At 36.5% G+C, this 24,729-nt stretch overlaps 1 protein-coding gene across 1 annotated transcript in view; it reads right to left on the bottom strand.

Annotated features, from left to right (window-relative positions):
* Nucleotides 1-2,704: 2,704 nt before the first annotated feature.
* GLIPR1L2 (GLIPR1 like 2) overlaps nt 2,705-24,729 on the bottom strand; it is a 42,584-nt gene continuing 20,559 nt past the window's right edge. Inside the window, exons 3-6 of the mRNA XM_008004055.3 lie at nt 23,782-23,885; nt 12,458-12,543; nt 4,705-4,731; nt 2,705-4,622 (exon numbers count right to left, since the gene is read on the bottom strand). Coding sequence (XP_008002246.3) covers nt 4,258-4,622; nt 4,705-4,731; nt 12,458-12,543; nt 23,782-23,885 — 582 coding nt within the window. The 3' untranslated portion in view covers nt 2,705-4,257. The remainder of the gene's footprint in view (nt 4,623-4,704; nt 4,732-12,457; nt 12,544-23,781; nt 23,886-24,729) is intronic.

Below are 24,729 nucleotides of genomic sequence, written 5' to 3'. Positions count from 1 at the left end.
AACTGCATAATACATATTTTTCTCATCAGTACACAGAACATTCTCTAAAATAGACCATATTCTTGGCCATAAAGCAAGTTTTAATACATTAAAAAAAATCAAAATCATATCAAATATCTTCTTGGACCAGGGTGGAATAAAATTAGAAATCAATGCCAAGAGGAAATCTCAAAACTATACAAATACATGGAAATTAAACAACTTGCTCCTGAATGATCTTTGAGTTAACAATGAAATTAAGGCAGAAATCAATAAAAAATTTTGAAACTAGAGACACAACAAACCAGAACCTCTGGGATACAGCAAAAGCAGTTCTAAAAGGAAAGTTTATAGTGTTAAATGCCTACATTAAAGAGACAGGAAGATCTCAAATTAACAACCTAACATTGTACCTAAAAAAAAAAAAAAAAAAAGAACCCTAGAAAAACAAAAACAAACAAAACCTAAAGCTAGCAGAGAAAAGAAATAACAAAGATCAAAGCAGAACTAAATGAGATGGAGACCAAAAGAATGATACAAAGGAGCAAAAAATGAAAAATTGGCTCTTTGAAAAGATAAAAAATATTGATAGACTGCTGGTTAGAATAACCATGAATAAAAGAGACAATTCAAATAAATGCAATCGGAAATAACAGGGACATTACATACCTGCCACTTGGGTTGATTTCATGAGTTCGTCTTTGGAATAGTGCTGTGATAAACATATGAATGCAGGCATCTTTTCAATATAATGATTTCTTTTCCTTTGGGTGGTGATATGATTTGGTTCTGTATCCCTACCCAAATCTCATCTGTAGCTCCCATAATTCCCATGTGTTGTGGGAGGGACCCAGTAGGAGATGACTGAATCGTGGGGGCGGGTCTTTCCCAGGCCGTTCTTGTGATAGTGAATGGGTCTCATGAGACCCGATCGGTTTTTAAATGGGAGTTTCTCTACACAAGCTCTCCCTCTGCCTGCTGCCATCCACGCAAGATGTGACTTGCTCCTCCTTGCCTTCTGCCATGATTGTGAGGCCCCTCCAGCCAGGTGGAACTGTAAGTCCAATAAATCTCTTTCTTTTGTAAAATGCCCAGTCTTGGGTATGTCTTTATCAGTGGCATGAAAATGGATTAATAAATTAGTACCAGTTAGAATGAGTCATTGCTGAAAAGATACCTGAAAACGTGGAAGTGACTTTGGAACTGGGTAACAGGCAGAGGTAGGAACCATTTGGAAGGCTCAGAAGAAGACAGGAAGATGTGGGAAAGTTTGGAACTTCCTAGAGACTTGTTGAATGGTTTTGACCAAAATGCTGATAGTGATATGAACAATAAGGTCCAGGCTGAGGTGGTCTCAGATGGGGATGAAGAACTTTTTGGGAACTGGAGTAAAGGTGACTCTTGCTATGTTTTATCTAAGAGACTGGTGGCATTTTGCCCCTGCCCTAGAGATGTGTGGAACTTTGAACTTGAGAGAGATGATTTAGGACATCTGGATGTTGGGAATGAAGTTTTTGGTGTCGCAAAAACAAAACAAAACAAAACAAAAACGTGGGAACAAATGATCTCTCAGCCAGGTGAGCTTTACTTTCTGCAGAAAGGGTGCTACCCAATAGCTGTCCAGCCACAAGAGCACACCAAACAAAGGAGACACAGTAATTTATAACCTGACATGTCTACCCTACTGCTGTGCCCAGTTTTCACTAGCTGGAATAGGACCTCACATTTTACACTTTACCCGATTGGTTATTAGTTTAAACTTTCTTAATTAGGTGAGGGGACTAGAACAAAGAAAGAAAACGAAGTTGCTCAGGGATAGTTAAGGAAGCATCTCCAAATAAGGAGTGGCATGTACTATGGGCTGGGGCTTGTCTACTTCTGTCCAGGCATGCCAGAGCAAGCTAGGACAGCTGATTTATATATATCAGGAATATATATATATATATATATATATATATATATATATATATATAGTGGATAGCAATCTTATTGTAAGAAAATGTGACTTTTTATAATCTTTGAAGAACTTTCCCATTTCTCACATGGAGGAAGAAATTTCTAAGCAGTAAAGCACTCAAGAGGTGACTTGGGTTGTTTTATACAAGAAGCAGAGCATAAAAGTTTGGAAAATTTGCAGCCTGACAATGTGATAGAAAGAAAAACCTATTTTCTGAGGAGAAATTGAAGCTGGCTGCAGAAACTTGCACAAGTAATGAGGAGATGAATGTTAATCTCCAAGACAATGGGGAAAATGTAAGAGTTTTTCACCGGAGCCCCTCCCATCACAGGCTTTGAGGTCTAGGAGAAAATGATTTCCTGGGCCAGGCCCAGGTTCTATTAGGCATACAGATACGTAACAAATTAGTTATGTGTGGGAATTAATAAATGAAGAAATTGTACTTGTAAATGCGTCAAATGTTCACATATCTAAGGTCAGTTTTCTTATTTTAAAAATAGAAGCAATGCCAACTCCACAAGAATGGTTTTGAATATTAAATACATGAAAGGACTTTGGAAGCTATGAAGTACAACACAAATGTACAATAATAATAATAAATAATGTCACTGTAGAGAACTAGCCCTTTTCTCTACCTAAGGCTTTTTTCTCAGGGGACTGGTGGAACAGAGGCTGACTTCATAGATAGAAAAATATCTAATTTCTACAAAGAGGAGCTCTTTGAAAAAAAACAAAGCAAAGGAAACAAACCAAACAGAAACACTCAAATCCAAGAGGATAGCTCAGGGCTTTTTAATATGATTCTTATCTTGCCCTACTTAGGAACAGGTTTTTAACAGAATATTGATACCACTAAAGAACAACAGAGTTAATACACATAGCATTTACACCATTTGAGGTATTTGGCTATGCTAGGTTTTTCTTTTTTTCTTTGTTTCTTTTCCCTCAGTGGAACCACACATTGAGAAATACAGCTTTAGAACACAATATTCTATCAAAATTGGAAAACAGATTTTTATTTGACAACATCAGATATGCAGTGATTCTTTTTTTCAATGTCATTTCTTTCACTTACACCTTCAGTTTATTAAGCCTCTGATTCTCAATTAGAATAAGTTCCCTAAGTCCCTGTCATAAATAGAATTATATCAACCTTTCACATCTCAGCCACATTGAGTTCTAATAAGTGTGCAACAGTAAGACAGCTGAGCATGGAATGGCAATCGGAAAAATATTATACATTGCTTTTTGCCTATTTTTAAATTGAGCAATAAAAGGTATTTATTATTTTGCCATATAAGGTGCTGAGTTCAGGAACATTTTCATGGGAATCAGGTTTTTCCCTCAGGTGTTTGCCTAGTATACTTCACAACTACTATTGATTCCTTTACAAAGTTGATCCATGAATATTTATTGATGGAAGAGGTCTTAGTGGTCATCTTGTACTAGCCATTTATTTTGTAGCTAAAGAAATCTCCTATGCTAGGTGTTTTTATTTAGTTCATTTATTAGTATTACTAGTGGTAAGTAGTTATCTTATTAATTTGTGAACTTTTACTATACATATTGAATAACAAGTTAATAATTTTCTAAAAATTTATTTATTTTATCATATAAATTTGGAAGCACCCAGATTCTTCTACCACAACTAATTAAAATTCTGGCATTTATTAGCCCTCAGTGGCAGAAAATTACAGCAAGTCTTTAATGAAATATTGAACATGAATTATAAATAATAAGTTTGCATCCTAGCAGGATGTACAGGTACCACTTAAACTATTCCCAAAACCACAAAGACAAATAATAATATCAGATACCTTAATATCACCTGGAAAATACCACTACCACCAATAACAACTATGATAGTAACAGTAAAAACAAAAAAATACAAATTTTATTCAATGGTTGTTCTGAACTTGGAATGATCTTAAGCACCTTACTATTTAAAGCACAGAGACGGAAACAAGTTTAGAAAATGAAAATTCCCTCCTTTATTAGAATAACATGGTGAAATCTTAAGATTAATTAGACTGGTCAAATGTTTTTCAGTTTTTCTTGTCATGTCTTTATCTGTTCTTAGTGTCAAAGAGCCCACCTTACATGTTTTTTGTTTCTTTGTTTTACAAATTTAAATTTACTGAATAAGTATAGGAGAGAAGGGCATAAAAAACATCCCAATGGTGGTTTGCATATCTTCTTCCTTGTTAAAACTCAGTGTTTTACTTTTTTTTTTTTTTTGTCTGTCTTTTTTGTATTACACTTTTGGCTTATATTGGTGATACATCTTTTTCCTCCTCTTTCTACTCTTATTTTTCCTCTTCCTACATCTTTTCTTTTTGTGTTTCCTCCTCTTCTTTCTTCTCCTCGTACTCCTCCTCCTCCTCCTCCTCCTCTTCCTCCTCTCTCTCTTCTTTTTCCTCCTCCATTTCCATTATTTCCATTTCTATTTCCTCTTTCTCTTTCTTCTCTTTCTCTTTTTCCTTCTCTTCATTCTCTGCTTCAGATTCCTCAGGGGTAAATATCATTTGCTGTTCCAACAAGATATTTGGAAACTGAGACTGTACTATCAAAACAGTTATGACACACAGCATAAAACATATTATTCTCAATAATAAAATGAATGTGCACAGTGGATCACATAGAATTGGCCGGGGCATTTCCCATTTTGGATACCAAAATCGGTAATCTGTAAACAAAGAAGCAATTGAAAGCTGGATTTCACATAAAGTAGTTAAATTGTTCAAGAAATAAAGGACAACAATACATACATATGGCTTGGTCACGATCTGCATTACCTAGAAAGAAAAAGAAAGTCCATAAAAAATTAGATAAAATTTCTTTTCTAAAAAATAAGAAAATCTCCCAATAATAGTGTCACTTTCTCCTAGCTCTCAGGCATTATCTTTGATGTCCTCCCTCCAGCCACTAGCCAATTTTAAAGTACAATATATTCTCTTTAATGAAATCAGCCTGGTTTGTTACAGAAAGTATGGAAATACATGAGTAAGGAGATATGCATTCTAGTGCTAATTCTGTCTTTACGTCATTGACCTCACGTAAGTTTTCCACTTCTGCCCTTAAAATATTGTTCCAGCTCCAACATTCTAGGATTCTATAATATCTCTTATTTTCATCTCTCTTTCTCCCCACAGATCACTCCTAATTAATCTTAGAAATCTATTCACTTTCCTCATTTAATTCTTATTTTCAGAAGCTTTCAGTTGCTCTTAATTTCCCAGATGGCAAAGTTAGCTCTATAGCCTGGCATTCAATATTTTTAGTTAACTAGTCCAATGAGATAATAGTAGTTTTTAGGAAATAAATTCCCTTTCTTCTGCTCATTTGGGTTGAGAGATGTATCAGTCCATTTTCACACTGCTATAAAGAACTACCTAAGACTGGGTAATTTACAAAGAAAAGAGGTTTTTCCTGTAGTCCCAGATACTTGGGAGGCTGAGGCAGGATAATCACTTGAACCTGGGAGGCGGAGTTTGCAGTGAACCAAGATTGCACCACTACACTCCAGCCTGGCGACAGAGCAAGACTCTGTCTAAAAAAAAAAAAAAAGAGATAGAGAGAAAAGGTTTAATTGACTCATAGTTCTGCATGGATGGGCAGGCTTTGGGAAATTTAAAATCACGGTGGAAGGTGAAGGGGAAACAAGGCACGTCTTACATGGTGGCAGGAGGGAGAGTGAGGGGAGAACTGTCAAACACTTTTAAACCACCAGATCTTATGAGAATTCACTCACTATCATGAGAACAGCATGGGGGAAACTGTCCTCATGATCCAATCACCTCCCACCAGGTCACTCCCTCAGCACTTAGAGATAGCCATTTGAGATGATATTTGAGTAGGAACACAGAGCCAAACCATATCATTCTGCCCCAGCCCCTTCCAAATCTCATGTCCTTCTCACATTTCAAAACACAATCATGCCTTCCCAAGGGTCTCCCAAAGTCTAAACTCATTCCAGCATTCACCCAAAAGTCCAAGTTCAAAGTCTCACCTGAGACAAGACAAGTCCCTTCCATCTATAAGCTTGTAAAATCAAAAGCAAGTTGGTTACTTCTAAGATACAATGAAGGTACAGGCATTGGGCAAATGCTCCCATTCCAAGTGGGAGAAATTGGCCAAAACAAAGGGGCTACAGGCCCTATACAAGTTCAAAACCCAACAGGACAGTCATTAAATCTTAAAGCTCCAAAATAGTCTCCTTTGGCTCCATGTCTCACATCCAGGGCATGCTGATGCAAGGGGTAGACTCCCAAGGACTTGGGAAGCTCTGCCCCTGTGGCTCTGAAGGGTTCAGGCCCTGTGGCTGCTTTCACAGGCTGGCATGGAGTACCTGTGGCTTTTCCAGGCACATGGTGCAAGTTGTAATTCTGGGATCTGGAGGATGGTGGCCTTCCTCTCACAGCCCTATTATGCAGTGCCCCAGTAGGGACTCTATGTGGGGCCCCAACTCCACATTTCCCCCTCTGCATTGCCCTAGTAGAGGTTCTCCATGAGGGCTCCACCCCTGCAGCAGACTTCTGCCTGGACATCCAGGTGTTTCCATACATCCTCTGAAATCTATGCAAAGGCTCCCAAAGCTCAACTCTTGTCATCTATGCACCTGCAAGCCTAACACCACATGGATGCTGCCAAGGCGCTACCAAGGCTTGGGGCTTGCATCCTTTAAAGCAATGGCCTGAGCTGTACCGTGGTCCCTTTGAGCCATGGCTTAAGCTGGAATGGCTGGGAGGCAGGGCACCATGTCCCAAGGCTACACAGAGCAGCAGGGACCTGGGCCTGACCCATGAAACAATTTTTCCCTCCTAGGCCTCTGGGCCTGTGATGGGAGAGGCTGCCATGAAGATCTCTGAAATATCCTGGAGACAGTTTTCCCATTGTCTTGGCGATTAACATTTGGCTCCTCATTACTTATGCAAATTTTTGCAGCCAGCTTGACTTTCTCCCCAGAAAAAAAAAAAATATATATATATATATATTTTTTTTTCTACCATATGGCCAGGCTGCAAATTTTCCAAACTTTTATGCTCTGCTTCTCTTTTAAACATAAGTTTTAATTTCAGATCATCTCTTTATCAATGCATAAGACTATATGCTTTTAGAAATAGCCAGGTCACATTTTGAGTGCTTTTCTGCTTAGAAATTTCTCCAGCCAGATACCCTATATCATCTCTCTCAAGTTCAAAGTTCCACAGATTGCTAGGGCATGGGTAAAAATGCCACCAGCCTCTTTGCTAAAGCATAGCAAGAATGATCTTCATTCCAGTTCCCAACAAGTTTCCCATCTCCATCTGAGACCACCTCAGCCTGGACTTCATTGTCCATATCACTATCAGTATTTTGGTCAAAACTATTCAACAAGACTCTAGGAAGTTCCAAACTTTCCCACATCTTCCTGTCTTCTTCTGGGCCCTCCAAATGGTTTCAACCTCTGCCTGTTACCCAGTTCCAAAGTTGCTTCTACATTTTCAGGTATCTTTTCAGCAATGCCTCAGTATAACTGGTACCAATTTCATGTATTAGTTGATTTTCACACTGCTAAAAAGAACTACCTGAGACTGGGTAATTTATAAAGAAAGGAGGTTTAATTGACTCACAGTTCTGCATGGCTGGAGAGGCCTCAGGAGACTTACAATCATGACAGAGGGTGAAGGGGAAGCAAGGCACATCTTACATGGTGGCAGGAGAGGCGGGGGGCAACTGCCAAACACTTTAAACCATCAGATCTCATGAGAACTCACTCAATATCATGAGAACATCATGAGAGAAACTGCTCCCCTGATCCAATTACCTCCCATGAGGTCCCTCCCTCAACATGTGGGGATTATAATTCAAGATGATATTTGGGTGGGGACACAGAGCTAAACATTATCATGATGGTCAGATAACCAATCCTGAATTCCACTAGGAAGCACAGTGGAAGGATAAATGAGTTCTCATACATAGAGAACCCAATAGCAACAAAGAACTTTGTCTTGCAACAGGAAAATTTAGAACTCATTATTCAGGCACCTTAGAGATGAACTGACCTTCCTTTGGATCTCTGCGGTTATTTTAGCCTTTTGCGCTTGGTCTTACTTCATATTTTATGTAATGATTTCTATTTAGATTTTCTTTCAAAAAGTCTTCATCACATAGTTTGTATTTTCTCATTTGGTATTTGTGTATCTATTGATGCCTTAGTATGAGCAATTATGTAATAGTATGCTTCTTCTTTGCATCTTTATTCACTTCTCATCAATTTTTATTGATTATATGTTTCATTAAATAGTTAAATACATTTACATTTACTTGCATCTCTATTGTTCATCAGCTTTAAATAGTCTAGTATCTTCGGCCCTTAGCTATAAATGATGAGGAAATAAGCATATTTTTTCTCTCTCTCTTCTCCTCCCAAGTTTTATTAATTGTATCATTTGCATGTTTCTAATATTTCTTGTATTTTTTTTGTAACTATAACTCTCAGATTGTTTTAGTCTTAGTCTATCTATTAAGATTCAGGGCTCACAGAGAGTTTTTTCAATCAAGTTTTTTCATTCCTCTCTTTTTTTTGGTGAATGTCATCCTCTAGTTTACTGAAGAAGTGCTCATGAGAACTATACACCAAATGTAACTGCATGCTCCCAAAACATCTGTCTATTTGATTACACTTGAATAATAGGTTTTGCTGTATATAAATTCTTGGTTGACACTTCTTATATTAAGGGCATATAGGCATCATGCAACTATCTCTTAGCATTTACTGTTATGGTAGAGAAGTTTGAAGCCAGACTGAATTTTCCCCCTTTATGTGGGGATATCAGTTGCCAAAGCAGCATTACTACCACATCAGTGTGAAGTCAATTTTGTATTGTAGAGCTGAAACCAGGAAGTACAGTTCTGTGAATTATTTTCTCTGTATAGCTTCAGGTAAGAGTTTGCCAATGACAGGAATGCAAATGAAATAGGAAAGACATAAGAAAAGCAACCACCAGGGGTGATGGTAGGCCAGGTAAGATGGATCAATGTGAGTTTCACAGTGGCTTCTTAGTATAATACAATATAGAACTCTCAGCTTTGTTGCCACTTCTCTGCTTTACTGTGGCCACTTCCCTGACCTTCACTCCCTTAGTGTTTACAGTATTCAGGTAAACTGAATTTCCTATGTTAAACACTTTATTGCTAAAATACTTAGAGTGACTATTTTTCTGATTCAATCCAGACCGTTAAACTTCTTAATAACTGATCTTACATTTTTACTTGGATACTTTAAGATTCTTTCTTTTCCACTAACGTCCAGTAACTTACTAGGCTATGTCTACTGTCTTGACTATTTTGTGTCACTTTTTCCCGGCACATAGTGTGCACTTTCAATGTTTAGATTCAGGTATTTTTATTTCTGTGAAATTTGTTTTATTACTTAAGTATCTGTATATCTCTCTCTCTAGTTTTATTTTCTGTTCTATTCTTTTGGTTCTGTTCTTGAGGCCCTACAATTATTCACATGTTGAAACTGAGTCCCCAGTTATAGTTTTATCTGTGTATATATACACATTTATATATGTTTATTAAAATTCTTAATTTCCAACACTTATAATTCCAATTCACCACCATAAGATTCATGCTTGCTTTTTTCCTTTACATATTTGTATTCCATTTCTGACAGCAAGAAACTAGCCCCCATTATACTTAATTTTTTTTAATCAATCCCCCACTATGCTTCCAATCTCCCATCACTGTCTCTAGCTCCTAGCACACATATGTGCCCCCCTCACTCTGCTTAGACTTAGACACTCAGATTTAGCAAATAAAAACAAATGATGTCAGGTTACATTTGAATCTCAGAAAGCAATATTGTTTTACTATAAGTCTGACCAATGTAATATTTGGAGTATGTTTATGCTGAGAAATTGTCTTGTATTAATCGGCCAACTTAGGGGCTGGCCCTACGCTGGGACACCCTCCCACCCTGCTCAGACTTTGAAACCCAGCTCTGGGCTTCTGTGTGTGGCTTCCTTCCTTACCTGACTTGGGCCCTGACTTCACCCATGTCAAATCATCTTCTCCACATTAAAACTTTCCTCACCTAATTTGCACTCAGAAACCTCATGTGTGATTGCCCCTAAGTATGGATGCCCCCTTTACTGGCATAGGTTCGAAATCTCTTCTCAGCCCACTCCAATATGGACTCTTCTCCTTATTCTTCTTGGCCTCCAACAATCACTGCCAGACCATCCCTCCGGGGATGCCTTCCTCACTGGCTCAGACTCTCCCTTCTATCCCATGTTGATGCTCTCCTCACCTTGCCTGGGCACGGATGCCACATACTGAGTCATCCCTGCATGGACATTATTTTATTCTGCTCTGGCTCTGATACCCCAAACCAGACCTCATATATGGACAGTTACTTCATTCCATGAGGGATCTGACTTCCCACACATGGCCACATCTCTATGTGGACAGCATCCTCACCTTGCTTAGGTTTCCTTTCCATGCCCACTGCATCTCGTGTGGATCCTTTGTTATGCTGTTTAGGTTCTAACACATCACCTCTGGATGCCCCTCTGTGTAGATGACTACATTCCCCTGACCTGCTCAATGACTTTAGGATTGAATTTTTCAGAAAAAGAAAGACAACGAAAAGAGGAAGAACAAGAGTTTGCATCTTGATTCAACTGAAGCAACAGCAGAGATGTTAGGGTGGAATCATCCCTGAAATGGTGTTATAGTAAAACTGTCCACTAGTTTTTGTTTCTGTTTTTTCTTCAGCACAAAAATATGATATATTTGGGAGGGTGAGGTAGGAGGACCACTTGAGGCCAGGAGTTTGAGACCAGCCCAGGCAACACAACAAGATCCTGTCTCTGCAAAAAATAAAAAAAAAAATTAGCTGGGCATGGTGGCACATGCCTGCAGTCTTAGCTACTTGGGAGGCTGAGGCAGGAAGATTACCTGAGCCCAGGAATTCGATGTTACAGTGAGCTTTGATCAAGCCACTCATTCCAGCCTGTGTGACAGAAAGAAAGACCCTGTCTCTTTTCCAGAATCTACAAAGAACTTAAACAAATTTACAAGAAAAAAGCTAACAACCCCATTAAAAAGTGGGAGAAGGATATGAACAGACACTTCTCAAAAGAAGACATTTATGCATCCAACAAACATATGAAAAAAAGCTCATCATCACTGGTCATTAGAGAAACGCAAATCAAAACCACAATGAGATACCATCTTACGCCAGTTAGAATGGCAGTCATTAAAAAGTCAGGAAACCATAGATGCTGGAGAGGATGTGGAGAAATAGGAACACTTTTACACTGTTGGTGGGAGTGTAAACTAGTTCAACCACTGTGGAAGACAGTGTGGCGATTCCTCAAGGATCTTGAACCAAAAATACGATTTGACCCATTTGACCCAGTAATCCCATTACTGGGTACATACCCAAAGAATTATAAATCATTCTACTATAAATATACCTGTGCACATATGTTTATTGTAACACTATTCACAATAGCAAAGACTTGGAACCAACCCAAATGCCTGTCAATGATAGACTGGATAAAGAAAATGTGGCATATATACACCATGGAATACTATGCAGTCATAAAAAAGGATTAGTTCATTTCCTTTTCAGGGACATGGATGAAGCTGGAAACCATCATTCTCAGCAAACTATCACAAGAACATATAACCAAACACCACATGTTCTCACTCATAAGTGGGAGTTGAACACTGAGAACACATGGACACAGGGAGAAGAACATCACACATCAGGGTCTGTCGGGGGGTCGGGGACTAGGAGAGGGATAGCATTAGGAGAAATACCTGATGTAGATGATGGGTTGATGGGTGCAGCAAACCACCATGGCACATATATACCTATGTAACAAACCTGCACGTTCTGCGCATGTACCCCAGAACTTAAAGTATAATAATTATAAAACAACATAATATGCTATTTACTTATTATCCTAATTTATCTCCTCCCATATTCCTAAGCATTGTATATTTTAGCTATAGTTATACTTTTGGAGTATATTCTTTCATGTGGAAAAACTAAAAGAAAGATGTAATCAAACATATTTTCTACTTTTTACTTTCTAAATATTTGGACATTTCAGCTTTTTGGAGGAAAAACTAAAAGAAAAGGGTATTAAATATATGCTACTTCATAAATATTTTGGAATATACTATCCTTTAAAGCAGTTATTATCAAACAGTCTGCTGTTTGGGAATAAACTGTGAAGCTTTATCAGGGTAAAACTGTTAGTTCTCATTCCTTCTTTCGGACACTCTGGTATGTCCTCAGGGGAAGGAATAGGGTTAAGATAGAACAGAAAAGGCTCTACAGTTTAGAAAAATCTAAAGATGATACTGTGTCAACCATCCTTTGATAATATAATAGTAGCATTCCGATCAAAGGAATAATATTAACATGACAATAAAAAACTAATGTTCAATCACTTATTTTTCTTGTTGTCCAATCCATTATGCATTTTTTTCATGTTTAAGTTATTTTCTTTATCTTACTGCATAGAAAATCTGTGCATTTGTCATGTCTGCCACATCGAGTACAAAATATTCCTGGTTCATAAGGTCTTCTTGTCAGCGTTCCTCTATAAACAAAAAAGCAGAAAACATTTAGTTAGAATAAGCTTCAATTTTTACATGTAATTTAAATAATATAGTTACTAATATTTAATCAGGTTAAAAACACGAGTTAAGAAACTGGATTTAAGGAAATACTTTAATTAGAGATTCAATGCTTCCCTTTTGTTCTCCACCAGGAAAGTCTTTTCTGAAACGAATTCCCATGCCCTAGAAACAAAGTATTATAATTAAATATAAGAATGGGGTTTAAAGCTTCTTTCATTTTAGTTTATAGCAAAATGTATCCTTTAAAAATGAATGATGTAGGCTGGGTGGGGTAGCTCCCTCACCTGTAAAACTGGTGCTTTGGGAGGCCAATGTAGGATAATCTCTTGAGACCACGAGTTCGAGACCAGCCTGGGTAACAGAGCAAGACCTCGTCTCTTCAAAAATATATTTTTTTAAATTAGCCAGGCATGGTGCGTGCCTGTAGTCCCAGCTAGTCAGGATACTGAGGAAGGAAGATAAGTTGAGTCCAGGAGTTTGCGGCTGCAGTGAGCTATGACTCTGCCACTGCACTGTAGCCTGGGCAACAGAGCAAGGCTTTGTCTCTACAATAAATAAATAAATAAATAAATAAATAAATAAATAAATAAATGTCTATAGAATGTTTTATAATTAATTGCTTCCTGGTTGGCCCAAATACATAAAAGGTTTTATAAAAATGATATATTAAGTATCTATAGAGTTTACAAAATTCTGAAATGCTTATGTCCCAAAGACTCATCTGCATGAATTATTTTGGGGGTGTATATAAAAACACATAAATGTATAAAGAAGCAAATAAATATAAATGGGAATTTACAAAGTTGATTTAACCCACTGTACAGAGCTGAAGAGAGAAGTAAGAAATAATTACATCAATTGCCTAGAGCTAAATGAGAAAAAAGGCCCTAAAGTACTTTTAAATTGGGAAATTTAAATAAATGATCTAGGATAAGAAAGGTAGAGAAAACAAGCAGGGAAAAGATACTTTTGAGTGGGGGCAGTGTCATTAATTCTGGTAATTTAATCAGGATTGCCTATTTACCTGGTACATAATTTGTAGCTATAAAAACAAACATTCGTTATTTAAGTACTTGGTTAGGCCTTATTAGGCCTTCAGGAAGAATGGCCAAGCCTAAGAAATATGTGTTCAAAAACCTGAGTATCACATTTCTCAGATATATCTTATTTAATCAGAGCGTTTGAGTGATACCCAATAAGACATCTGATACCCTTGAATTGTAAGCATTCAAGTCCATCAGGAACATCCAGACGTTTGTGGTTATTTGTAGATCATATATCACTTCTTCAGTTTTACTGTTCTATTACCCAACTATTTCAAGAAAGAAAGGCATTTTGTTTAGAACCCAGCCACAGCAGAAACTCAAGAGTTGCTCTAGTCACCTTTAGCTACACCCTGGTCTATTTTTCCTGTCCTAACACTTTTTCACCAAAACAGATGCCTCCAACACAAAAGCAGACGTATTGTCTCCTAAGGTCCCAAGGACGGGAGACCTCTGTCCTTATGCCTAAGTAAAAAGCTACTCACTATAAAAACTGCCTTTGAGAACTAGAGCATAGGCCAATCACCCCAAGATCATAATGTCTGATATCTGTAGCCTGGAAAAACTGTGGAAAGGCAAATAAACAAATATAATAATGCATACATACATACGTAAAACTGAAAATAAATAAATCCACACTGTGGTAGACTACAATGAGTCCCCTCTTTCAAAGATTTGAGTTTTATAATCATTATTTCTATTAGACAGCCAGAAATGTCAGGCTAATACTCTCCCCTATGTTAATCTTCCTCTAGTTCTGAGTTTCTAAGAAAGTGAACCTAAATCAACTTAAGTCTGGATCCACGGCACACCTCCCAACTTCAACTGGAATTATTGGGCCAGATTAGGAGGAAATAATAGGTAAGTATCTATAAGCAGCAAAGTCCACTGATATTTCACAGCTGCCCTGGCAGTGCCTTAGAAAATTTACATTTTCTAAGAAGCAGACCAGTGGTTCACCAAGACCAAGTCAGGACTCTTGAACATAGTCTTCTAGAACTTTTCTTAGCCTCTATCTGGCCATAGCCTCAGTACAATGCTACCTATAGAGCATGTGTCCAGATCCTAGATAAGGACATGTTGCCTGGGTGTCTTAACAGACAAGTGTACCCACTTCCAACTCCAAGTTCATTAGAAGACAATTATTCAAAAATTGTAATAGATGCACAGTCTTTCAAAATGACAGCACAATTCTGGCAGTGGTAGAAACTTTCTTTGCCTACACTAGACTCATATCTGCCACTATCTTGTTCATCAAGGGGGTAATACAGCCCACAGCTTGACAATGTAGCAATTACAATTTGTAGGCAGGTTCTTCAAAGTTCTCCATCCAGACTCACATAGTCTGTACACTGTTCACAGAACAAGAGCCAAAGCACATGAAACAGATGTCGATTTTTCCATCTCATACAGCCAGAACAACTAGACTACTTACAACAAGTTGTTTCATTTTTCACTACTTCTTATATATCACCACAACACTGGCTTCCATTCTATTGTCTCTTCTTTTTTTTCATTTAATTTTTAAAATTATACTTTAAATTCTCAGGTATATGTGCAGAATGTGAAGATTTGTTACATAGGTATACATGTGCCATGGTGGTTTGCTGCACCCATCAACCCATCATCTTCATTAGATATTTCTCCTAATGCTATCCCTCCCCTTGCACCTCACATCCCGACAGGTCCCAGTGTGTGATGTTCCCCTCCCTGTATTCATGTGTTCTCATTGTTTAACTCCCACTTGAGAACATGTGGTGTTTGGTTTATGTTCTTGTGATAGTTTGCTGAGAATGATGGTTTCCAGCTTCATCCATGTCCCTGCAAAGGACATGAATAAGAGAGGACACGAACAAATGGAAAAACACTCCATACTCATGGATAGGAAGAATCAATATTGTGAAAATGGCCATACTGCCCAAAGCAATTTATAGATTCAATGCTATCCCCATCAAGTTACTATTGACTTTCTTCACAGAACTGGAAAAAACTACTTGAAATTTCATATAGAACCAAAAAGAGCCTGAATACCCAAGACAATCCTAAGCAAAAAGAACAAAGCTGGAGGCATCATGCTACCCGACTTCAAACTACACTATAATGGAACAGAACAGAGGCCTCAGAAATAACGCCACACATCTACAGCCATCTGATCTTTGAAAAACCTGACCAAAACAAGCAATAGGGAAAGGATTTCCCATTTAATAAATGACTTTTTCTATACTCAGATTCATACATGTTTTCCTTTATAGTTTCTGGACTTTAGTGTTCTGATAGTTCCTTATACCTTCCAAATCATAAGTAAATTCACTAATATAGCCTTCATGACTTCACTTTTTAATGTTTAAATCTTTTATCTATTAGAAATTTATTTTTTTAAGATGAGTGAAAAACTCAGTTTTACTTTTATCCAGCCAGGAGGCTCTCTCCTAATTCCAATTTAACCTAATTTAACTAGTGATTTTAAATGCCACCTTTATCATAATCACTACATATGTATTTGGATCTACTTATTGACCCTCACTTACATAACACAATAACTCTATCTATTCATATGCCCTTATTTTAGCCTTTTAACTATTGCAGCTTCATGACATATTGTGAAATCTGGTAGTTATAACTTCCCTTATCATTCATTACCTTCTTTACCTAATTATATACCAATGTTTATTTTTTCCATATAAATTGTAATGTTATCCAGTTATATCAACTTATAAAAATATTGATTAAAATTTTTAATCTGAATTGAATTAAGTGTATGGATGGATAAAGACTGAAGTGACTTCAAGGCACTGAATATTTCATCTATAAACATGGTATGTTTTTCCATTTTAAAAATTCTTCTATTAAATATTTTAGTAAACTGTAAACATTTTCTTCATATTGAGTCTGTAAATTTTTAAGATATATTTTATGTATTTATACATATTGTCTTATAGTATTTTCTAACTCATAATTTCATAGATAGGAAAGCTCTTAAGCTTTGAATATTAATTTTATAAATTGTTGATTTGCTGAATTATATTATTTTTAGTTTTTAAAATGAGGAATCTTGGGTTTCTTCAGTATTGAATAATAAGGTATCTGCTTTCATCTTTCATTTAGGCCCGTTATTTCTTTCTTGTGTCTAACTGCATTGATTTGCTTTTCTTCACTAACACTGGTATCTTGATTGATTCTTATGGAATGAATATTCTTATCTTTTTAAAACCTTAATGGCAATTCTTGTAGATATCACCACTAAATATGATGATACCTTTTAGTTTGAGGGTTGTTTGTTCTTTAAAAACACAGTTTTAATGAAAAGAAGAATTTTTCTCTAATTTTACTAAGTTTCACTTGTTAGCTTCTTTTTAAATTGGGAAGGGAAGCTGAACTTGGTTGAATTTTATGGGAGATATTTGTTGGTTTTTATCATTGTGTATTAGTTTTCTCAGGCTGCTGTAACAAAGTACCACAAGCTAGATGGCTTAAAAACAACAGAAATTTATTATCTTACAGTTCTTAAGGCAAAAAGTCCAAAATTATGGTGTCAGCAGAGTTGGTTCCTTCTGAGGGTTCCAATGGAGACTCACTCCATGCCTCTCTCTTAGCATTTGGTGATGGTCAGCAATCTTTGGTGTTCCTTGTCTTGTAGACACATCATTCCTTCTTTGCATGACATTAGCCCCATGTCTCTGTGTTTCCACATTTCCATCTTCTTATAAAGTTACTAATCATATTGGATTAGGGACCCAACCTGCTCCACTATGACCTCATCTTAACTAATTACACCCCAAATCACCCTATTTCCGGAAGTCTTAGGTGTTAGGACTTGAGTGACTATGCCACTGTGATGCTGTTTACCTTGTTACCATATTCCCTGTATTTCTGGTAGTTAGGTCTTGGGGCTTGACAAAATTCAGGTTCAATATCTGACACAAATCCAGGGGTCTTCTACTTCAGTGAAGTTTCTAGGGTACAGTGGTATGATGCATGTTGAGATATCCCTTCTAAAGTGAAAGATATGTTGTTGCACTTACCTCCTTCTGTAACCAAACGAGAGGCAAAAAAAAACCCAAACAAACCAAACAAAACGTAGCAGGTCTTTTTGGATTTGGAGGCAACATATTCCTCATTTGGGTGTGCTGTTGCAGCGCATTTTCTGAGTGACTTGAAAGCTTCTACTTTTGAGTGAGGCCCAGAGCAAGAGAAGGCGCCAACAGGTACAGGATGCCACACTAGTTGATCTGCCATTTGGGCCATAGGTTCCAGCAGATCTAATTGAATATGTCCTTGGTGGTCTCAAACCCCACTGCTGGTACCAAAATCTGTATTAAAGTTCTCCAGAGAAATATAACCAATATGATGTATATGCATGTGTATAAACATACACATACACACATCAGAGACAGAGAAAGAGAGAGAGAGAAAGACTCTTATTTTAAGGAATTGGCTCATGGGAGCTGGTAAGTCCAAAATCTGCAGGGCAGGCTGGCAGGCTGGAGATCCAGGGAAATGCTGATGTTATAGTCTTGAGTTTGAAGGAGGGAGTCTGGAGGCAAATTCCTTTCTCTTCTGGAGACCTCAGACTTTTCTCTTCAAAGCTGAAAGGACCTCAGACCTTCAACTGATTGGGTGAAGCTCACTGAAATTATGGAGGATAATCTGCTTTATTCAAAGCCTACTGGTTTAAATGTTAATCACATCTAAAATAAACCTTCACAGCAACATCTAGGCTGGTTTAACCAAACAACTAGGCACCACAGCCTAGCCAAGCTGACACATAAAATTAACCATCACATCAGCTTCCTTTAAAAAAATGGTGAGTTTTGTTTTATCTGGCAGTGAAATTACTGGCAGATAACCGCCATCCTGTTGAGGGCTGGTTTTAGGATTAGATGGGTCTACATTACTGTTTCCCTTATTCCTATGGTGGGCTTACTCTTCGGGTATGGTTCTTACTCTTAGGGCATGGCCTTTCTGAATCCACAAGGGAGTGCCCAGGGTGTTAACCAACAACTCACCATTTTGGCTGGGCTCAAACTGCAACTCTGTGTTTTCAGCACTGTGCAGCTTCTGAAATATCTGTGCAGATCTTCAGCTTCCGAGTAGCTGGTCCCCACTAATCCACTGAGCATCTTGTACTGTGAAGTGCAGCTAAAGAGTTGGCCAAGGACCCACAGAAAGTTTTTTCATAGACTTGGGGGGCTTCTTCTTTGTAGCCTCCTCCTCTTTGAGATCCTGGTCCCAAATACCAGACACCTTAGCATTGACAGACACTGATATCTCCTTTACTGACCCCCCCACCCAAAAAAAAAAAACACACATTCTTTGCTTGGATTCTGTTTCTCTGGCTACAGTTTGGGAAACACTTTCAGGGAGAAAACTGGAATAAATACGTGACTCCCGTTGAGTTCTTTCTTATTTGCAGAGATCAAAGACCCACACTGGTTGTTTTCTAATGCCTAAAAACAGTTGTTGTATATGTTTTGTCCAGTCTTTATAGTTATTTTAAGCAAGATATTCTTATACCAGCTTACAGAATGTACAGAAGCAAAATGGGTAACATAAGAATTTCTAGAAGAAAATATGAGATAATTAAAAATAGCAGTAATATTTTGAGAAAGCTTATCTATGTATGACACAAACCTCAAAACCCATGGAAAAAAATTGATACTTTTGTTTCTACAGTAAAACAAAACAATACGATTTGACAAAAATGAATTGCATCTTAAGTCAACAGTTAAACATTAATATTTGGGGAAATATTTGTAAATTACATTACATAAAATGTAATGTGCAATGTCTTTGGCACACTTACAACAAAATTATATTTAACTAAATGAAAGGTCCTGTAGTCAACTGCAGATCCAACATGCCTAAAAATAAAAACAGTTATTTTCCCTCCACTCTGTATCTTGTCCTAGCTCAGTTAATAACATTACCTATCAATAGCATAAATTCTTATGGTCATCTTTGTGTCTTTTCCAATATTTAAGTTTTAGACTAATCGAATTAATATTCTTTTATTTTATTTTTTAAAATTGTACTTAAAATGTGTGTTTCTATCTTTGAAAATGAAAAATAAGGACTAGTAAATAATTATATGTAAATACTGTTTCCATTTTTTTCTGATACATTATAAACTATTCTAATCTTTACATAGATATCTTTGTAGATTGGGAACATTTTCTTTTCTTTCTCATTTCTCTTTCCTTTGCTCTTCTCTATTGTTTAGAAACATCAATTTGTAGATTTATATGCCATACATATTTCATTTTTTCTATATATTTTGACCTCTATTCTTCACTTTTGTGTTTCTGAGAAAAATTTTCAAGGTTGCTTTGACTTGTTTTCTGTATGCATGGCCAGGTCTGTTTTATTCTTCTATTCTGCATTAATTTTCTGTAACTGTATTAACAAATGACCACAAATTGGGTGGCTAAAACAACATTAACTTATTCTCTCACTGTTCTGGAGGCCCAAAGTCCAAAATCAAGGTGTTGGCAGGACTGTGCTCCCTCCAAAGGCTCTGAGAATCTGTTCTTCGATTTTTCCAGCTTCTGGTGGCCTTAGCTCCTTGGCTTCTGGATGCATCACTTTAGCCGCTTCTGCGGTGGCCACACTGTCTCCTCCTCTTCTGTGTGTCTAATGCTGAATCCTCCTCTCCTTCTCTTTAGCCCTCACCCAAATAATCCAGAATAAATTTCTTTTCTCAAGATCCTCATCTTAACCACATCTTTGCCATATTAGGTAATATTCACACTTTTGTCATTTAAGTAATAATGACAGGTTCTGGAAATTAGGGCCTAAATATATTTAACGTTGATTGGGGGGCACCGTTCATCCCACTATACCTTCTAATTTTCAATTTGGTTATTTTACATTCATTTCTACCCAATATTTTATAATATTGTAATGGATTGATTTTTCTACCAACCATCCTTAACAGAGATAATGTGATTGCCTATTTTAGGTACATAATCAAATAAGAATTGGACTGAGTTGACTGATATATGTTCCAATCTAGATCCTTTAAGGTAGACTTGCCAATATTTGTATCAAAGGAAAAATGGTTAACAGAAATTTCAAGACAAAGAAGCCTATGCCATAGGAGAGTAGCAAGAAAAAAAGGGTGATTTCAACAACTAGTAGCTTCATCTTATCACTGTAGTCATCTGAGACCCCTGAATCACTATTCTTATTAAAGTCACCAAATACCTTCATCTCATCTAATGGAACTGTCAGTTCTCCTTCCTCAATTTCTCATTCTCTCAGCAGCATCTCATAGAGTTAACCAGTTTGGGCTTCTTAGTTCATGTTCTTCACTTGACTTCCAAGTACCTTACCAGCAGGTTTTTGGTTTCCCTCATACCACATTAGCCTCTCTTCATTCTCCTTTACTAGCTCTTTTGCCTTAGTTTGAAATAGCATAGTGCCCCAGGACTTAGTTCTTAAATTGTCTCCATATTCACTCTCCCACATGCTGATATCATTCACTGTGACTTTTACTTCAGAGCCTTTTTACCAGAAATTTCCTCTACTTAGAAAACAACTACATACTTTCATATGGCTCTCTGTTTCTTATGATTCAATCACATTTCCTGCATTTATTTTTCTATCTAATATACCCAAATAGAAAACATACCCTTTGATCTTCTCTAAGTTAATGAAATCACCATCCACCCAGTTTTTTTAGACTAAAGACATAGGCACAGTGTTGCTTGATTATTTTAATCAATCTATCCCTAAAGTCAAGCCAATTGGCTTGTATTATTAGCTCCACCTTCATAATATACCCAGAAACTGACCTTTCCTCACTATTTCCATTCTATGGTAGGCAGAATTCTAAGATAAATCACAAGATCCTCCACTCCTCATGTACATGCAATGCATAATTCTCAGGAGAGTGAATATGATTAATTTTACTTCCATAATTGTATTACAAGGTGCTACTGACCTTAAAATATTGACATTATCTAGGTTGGCCTTGACTCATCCTATGGGTGTTTTAAAAGCAGAGAGTTTTCTTTAGCTGGTCACAGAAGAGGAGTCAGAGATTTGAAACGTGAGAAGGCTCTGACATATCTTTGCTGACCTGAAGATGCTGGGGCCACGTGTCAAAGAAACATGGGCAGCTCCAGAAGATGAGACAACACATGGCTCAGAGCCAGCAAGCAAACAAGGACAAGAGTCCCATCACCATACAGAGCTAAATTCTGCTCACAGCCTGAATGAGCTTGGAAGCAGGTACTTCTCCAATCCTCCAGGCGAATACTTAGTCAACATCTGGATTTTGGCCTTTGAGACCCTGGGAAGACAATCCTGCCACAATATGCCTGGGTTCATGACCTATAGAACTGTTTGATAATAAATGGGTTCTGCTTTAAATCACTACATTTGTAGTAATTCATTATCCAACTCGATAAAAAATCCACATGCTAAAACCCTAATCCAAAATATCAGTCTGTAGCCTGTACTATAGGAAACAGCCTCTTAATTATACTTCCTCTTTACACTCTTGTTTCCTTATATTTCATTCTCTACCAACAGTCACAGTAATCTTTTTGTTAAGGTGTTCTTTTCAAAACAAAAGTGAGATCATGTCACTCTGTGCTTAAGACCTTCCACTGGCTTTGTCATTACTTAGGATAAATTCCAAAATCTTTAACATAACATATGTTATTATATTTGGTCTAGCTGTCATCTAATTCTCCACCTCAACTTCTACCTCTAACCACAGTTATTCCTTTCTCAAACATGTTAAACTCATTCCAGTCTCTGAGATTTTTATACATGCTCCTACCTGGAACATACTTCTACCTGGAACATCTGGTTTTCAGCTCAAATGATACCCTTTTTCTGTGACTACCCTATCTATCTTCTAGACCAATCATTCTCTATTTGCTAATCTTGCTTTTTACAGTATATTTTATTGTCTAATTAAAATGTTATTTATCTATGTGTTCACTTATTAAAGTGTTTGTCTCCCTGCCAAAACTATAAACTAAATGTGGTGTCTTTTACATTTTGTTAGTAGAAAGAACAGAGTCTGTACATACTTGCTGAGTGAATAAATGAAGATTTGTGCCCCAGAAAATCCTCTACCAACCCCCTCCTCCCCGGTGTACAATTCTGTTTGAATTTGCAACACCAATCAGTAGTAATTTTTAAAGTTTCTGCAAGTAATAGGTATCCCAATGCTTCCAGTCTGTAGGAGTGAAAGGACGCCTAAAATGTTTTGCAACCCTATATTCCAAACTTATTTTGCATGTCTATGTTCAAAGTTAGCAAGACTTCTCATCAGGAAAGAGCTTTCTGAGTTTAATTTGACGCAGAGCATAGTTCTACTGTTTTTCTTAGCCAGGGGAATACAATCAGTAATCACTACTTTTTAAATTTTTCTTTCTGGTTTAGTCTCAAAGCATTTTATTTGGCAGAAATTCCTTCTCAATCTTGGTAGGCAGTCAATTCTTACTGTTTATTTAAGATGCTAATTCGAACATTTTCTAACTTATTTGGAAGTTATAACATTATTACTTATAGTATTATATTGACCTGTAAGAAAGCTTGGAAATTTCCAAAAGAGCTCTGAAGAAAAGGAAGCTATTTTGAGATGTAGTTATTTTCCATCATTTGAAGGTACTCAGGTATAGGGTATAGTCATATATGAATAGCTTGACTAAAAGCTGTTTGAAGTGCTCTTCAATCTCAAGATGTTACAATTCCTTATATGTATAAGACAGGTCCCAGTTAATAATCTCCAAGGGGTGGTTAATTAAAAGTGCTCTTCATGTTACAAAACTGACATATTCCTGATACAATTCTTACTAAATAAATTTCAACACATCTAATTTTCTTTCTACCTCTACTATAAATTTTAGAATAAACTATTTTGGAAAATAATTTGTCTTATGCTAATTAAGTGAAATATTGTGAAATAATACTAAAGTTAAGGTTATTCTAGGAAGTAATATTTGGCCAGTGTATAAGTAAAATCAGTATGTCCAATTTATGACTTATTTCATTATAAAATTGAAAATATTTCAATGTAAAGTATTATATTTATTTTATAGTTCAAAAAACATAAAAATATATTGAAAGTTAGAAAAACTTACCTTGAAATTTTCTGAATTTATTTTTATATTCTTTTATTAATTTTAAGTAACTTACCCAGGTGCATAGTTGCATATGAAAATTGCTGCATGTATAATATGTCCAATTCTTGAACATGGAGTAACAGCACAACCAACTTTGTAAGAGTTGTCCCAAACAAGCTAAAATAACAATTTCAAGAAAGACACAAAATTTAATTTTAAACATTTACTTTCATATTATAAACAATAATATATTCCATTCACATAGAACTTTTCACCAAGCAATTCAAGAAATATAAACTATTTTTATTTAGAGACATGTAGAGAGTTACCACAGAGTTGGGGCAGCATTTTCAACACTGTATTTAGAGAAATGCTTAAATAGATTCTACCAATACCATATTCTTAGGAAGAACTGTTTGAGAACACGGTCAATCCAGAATAATGCTTCAGAGACAGAGGAAGTCACACCTGATGAATCAATTTTCAACCTCTGTTTGAATTGAAAAGTTCTAGGTTATTGGAAGAGAGAAGATGGGAAAGAGGAGAATAAGTTTTTAAAAGATGGAAGTTGTGGGAAAAAGGGAGAAAAAGAGAGACAATCCGATTATAGAAACTAAAAGAGATACAAGAGTAGAGAAGAATTGAATGCTATTGGCATTTCTCCTTCTCTTTGTTAAGAAAATTCTATTGCAGGACAAAACAAAAGCTGTCCTTTTCATTAAAAAAATGAAATAAAAGAGCTGGTTTCTATAAAAGAGAAACAGATCTTGAATTGGAGTAAAAAAGATGGGAATAATCAAAGGCATTCCAGAAATTATCTGTATAACTTTAATACTTCTAATACTTCAAAGTGAACCAAAAAGTACTTGTTAATCTCTGTGCAAGAAAGAGGAACTATTCTTGTTTTATTCTTTATCTCAGGCCTTAGTGGTTTTAAAAGTGTGATCCTTAAAGAAATAAAGTGACACATTAAAAAGGTGATACATTAGAAGAATAAAGAATAGAATATCTGCAAGAGTTA

Source organism: Chlorocebus sabaeus, chromosome 11 (assembly GCF_047675955.1).
Source record: "Chlorocebus sabaeus isolate Y175 chromosome 11, mChlSab1.0.hap1, whole genome shotgun sequence".
Lineage (NCBI taxonomy): Eukaryota > Metazoa > Chordata > Mammalia > Primates > Cercopithecidae > Chlorocebus > Chlorocebus sabaeus.
The sequence above is the reverse complement of the archived record's forward strand: the minus strand, read 5'-3'. Positions and strand labels throughout refer to the sequence as shown.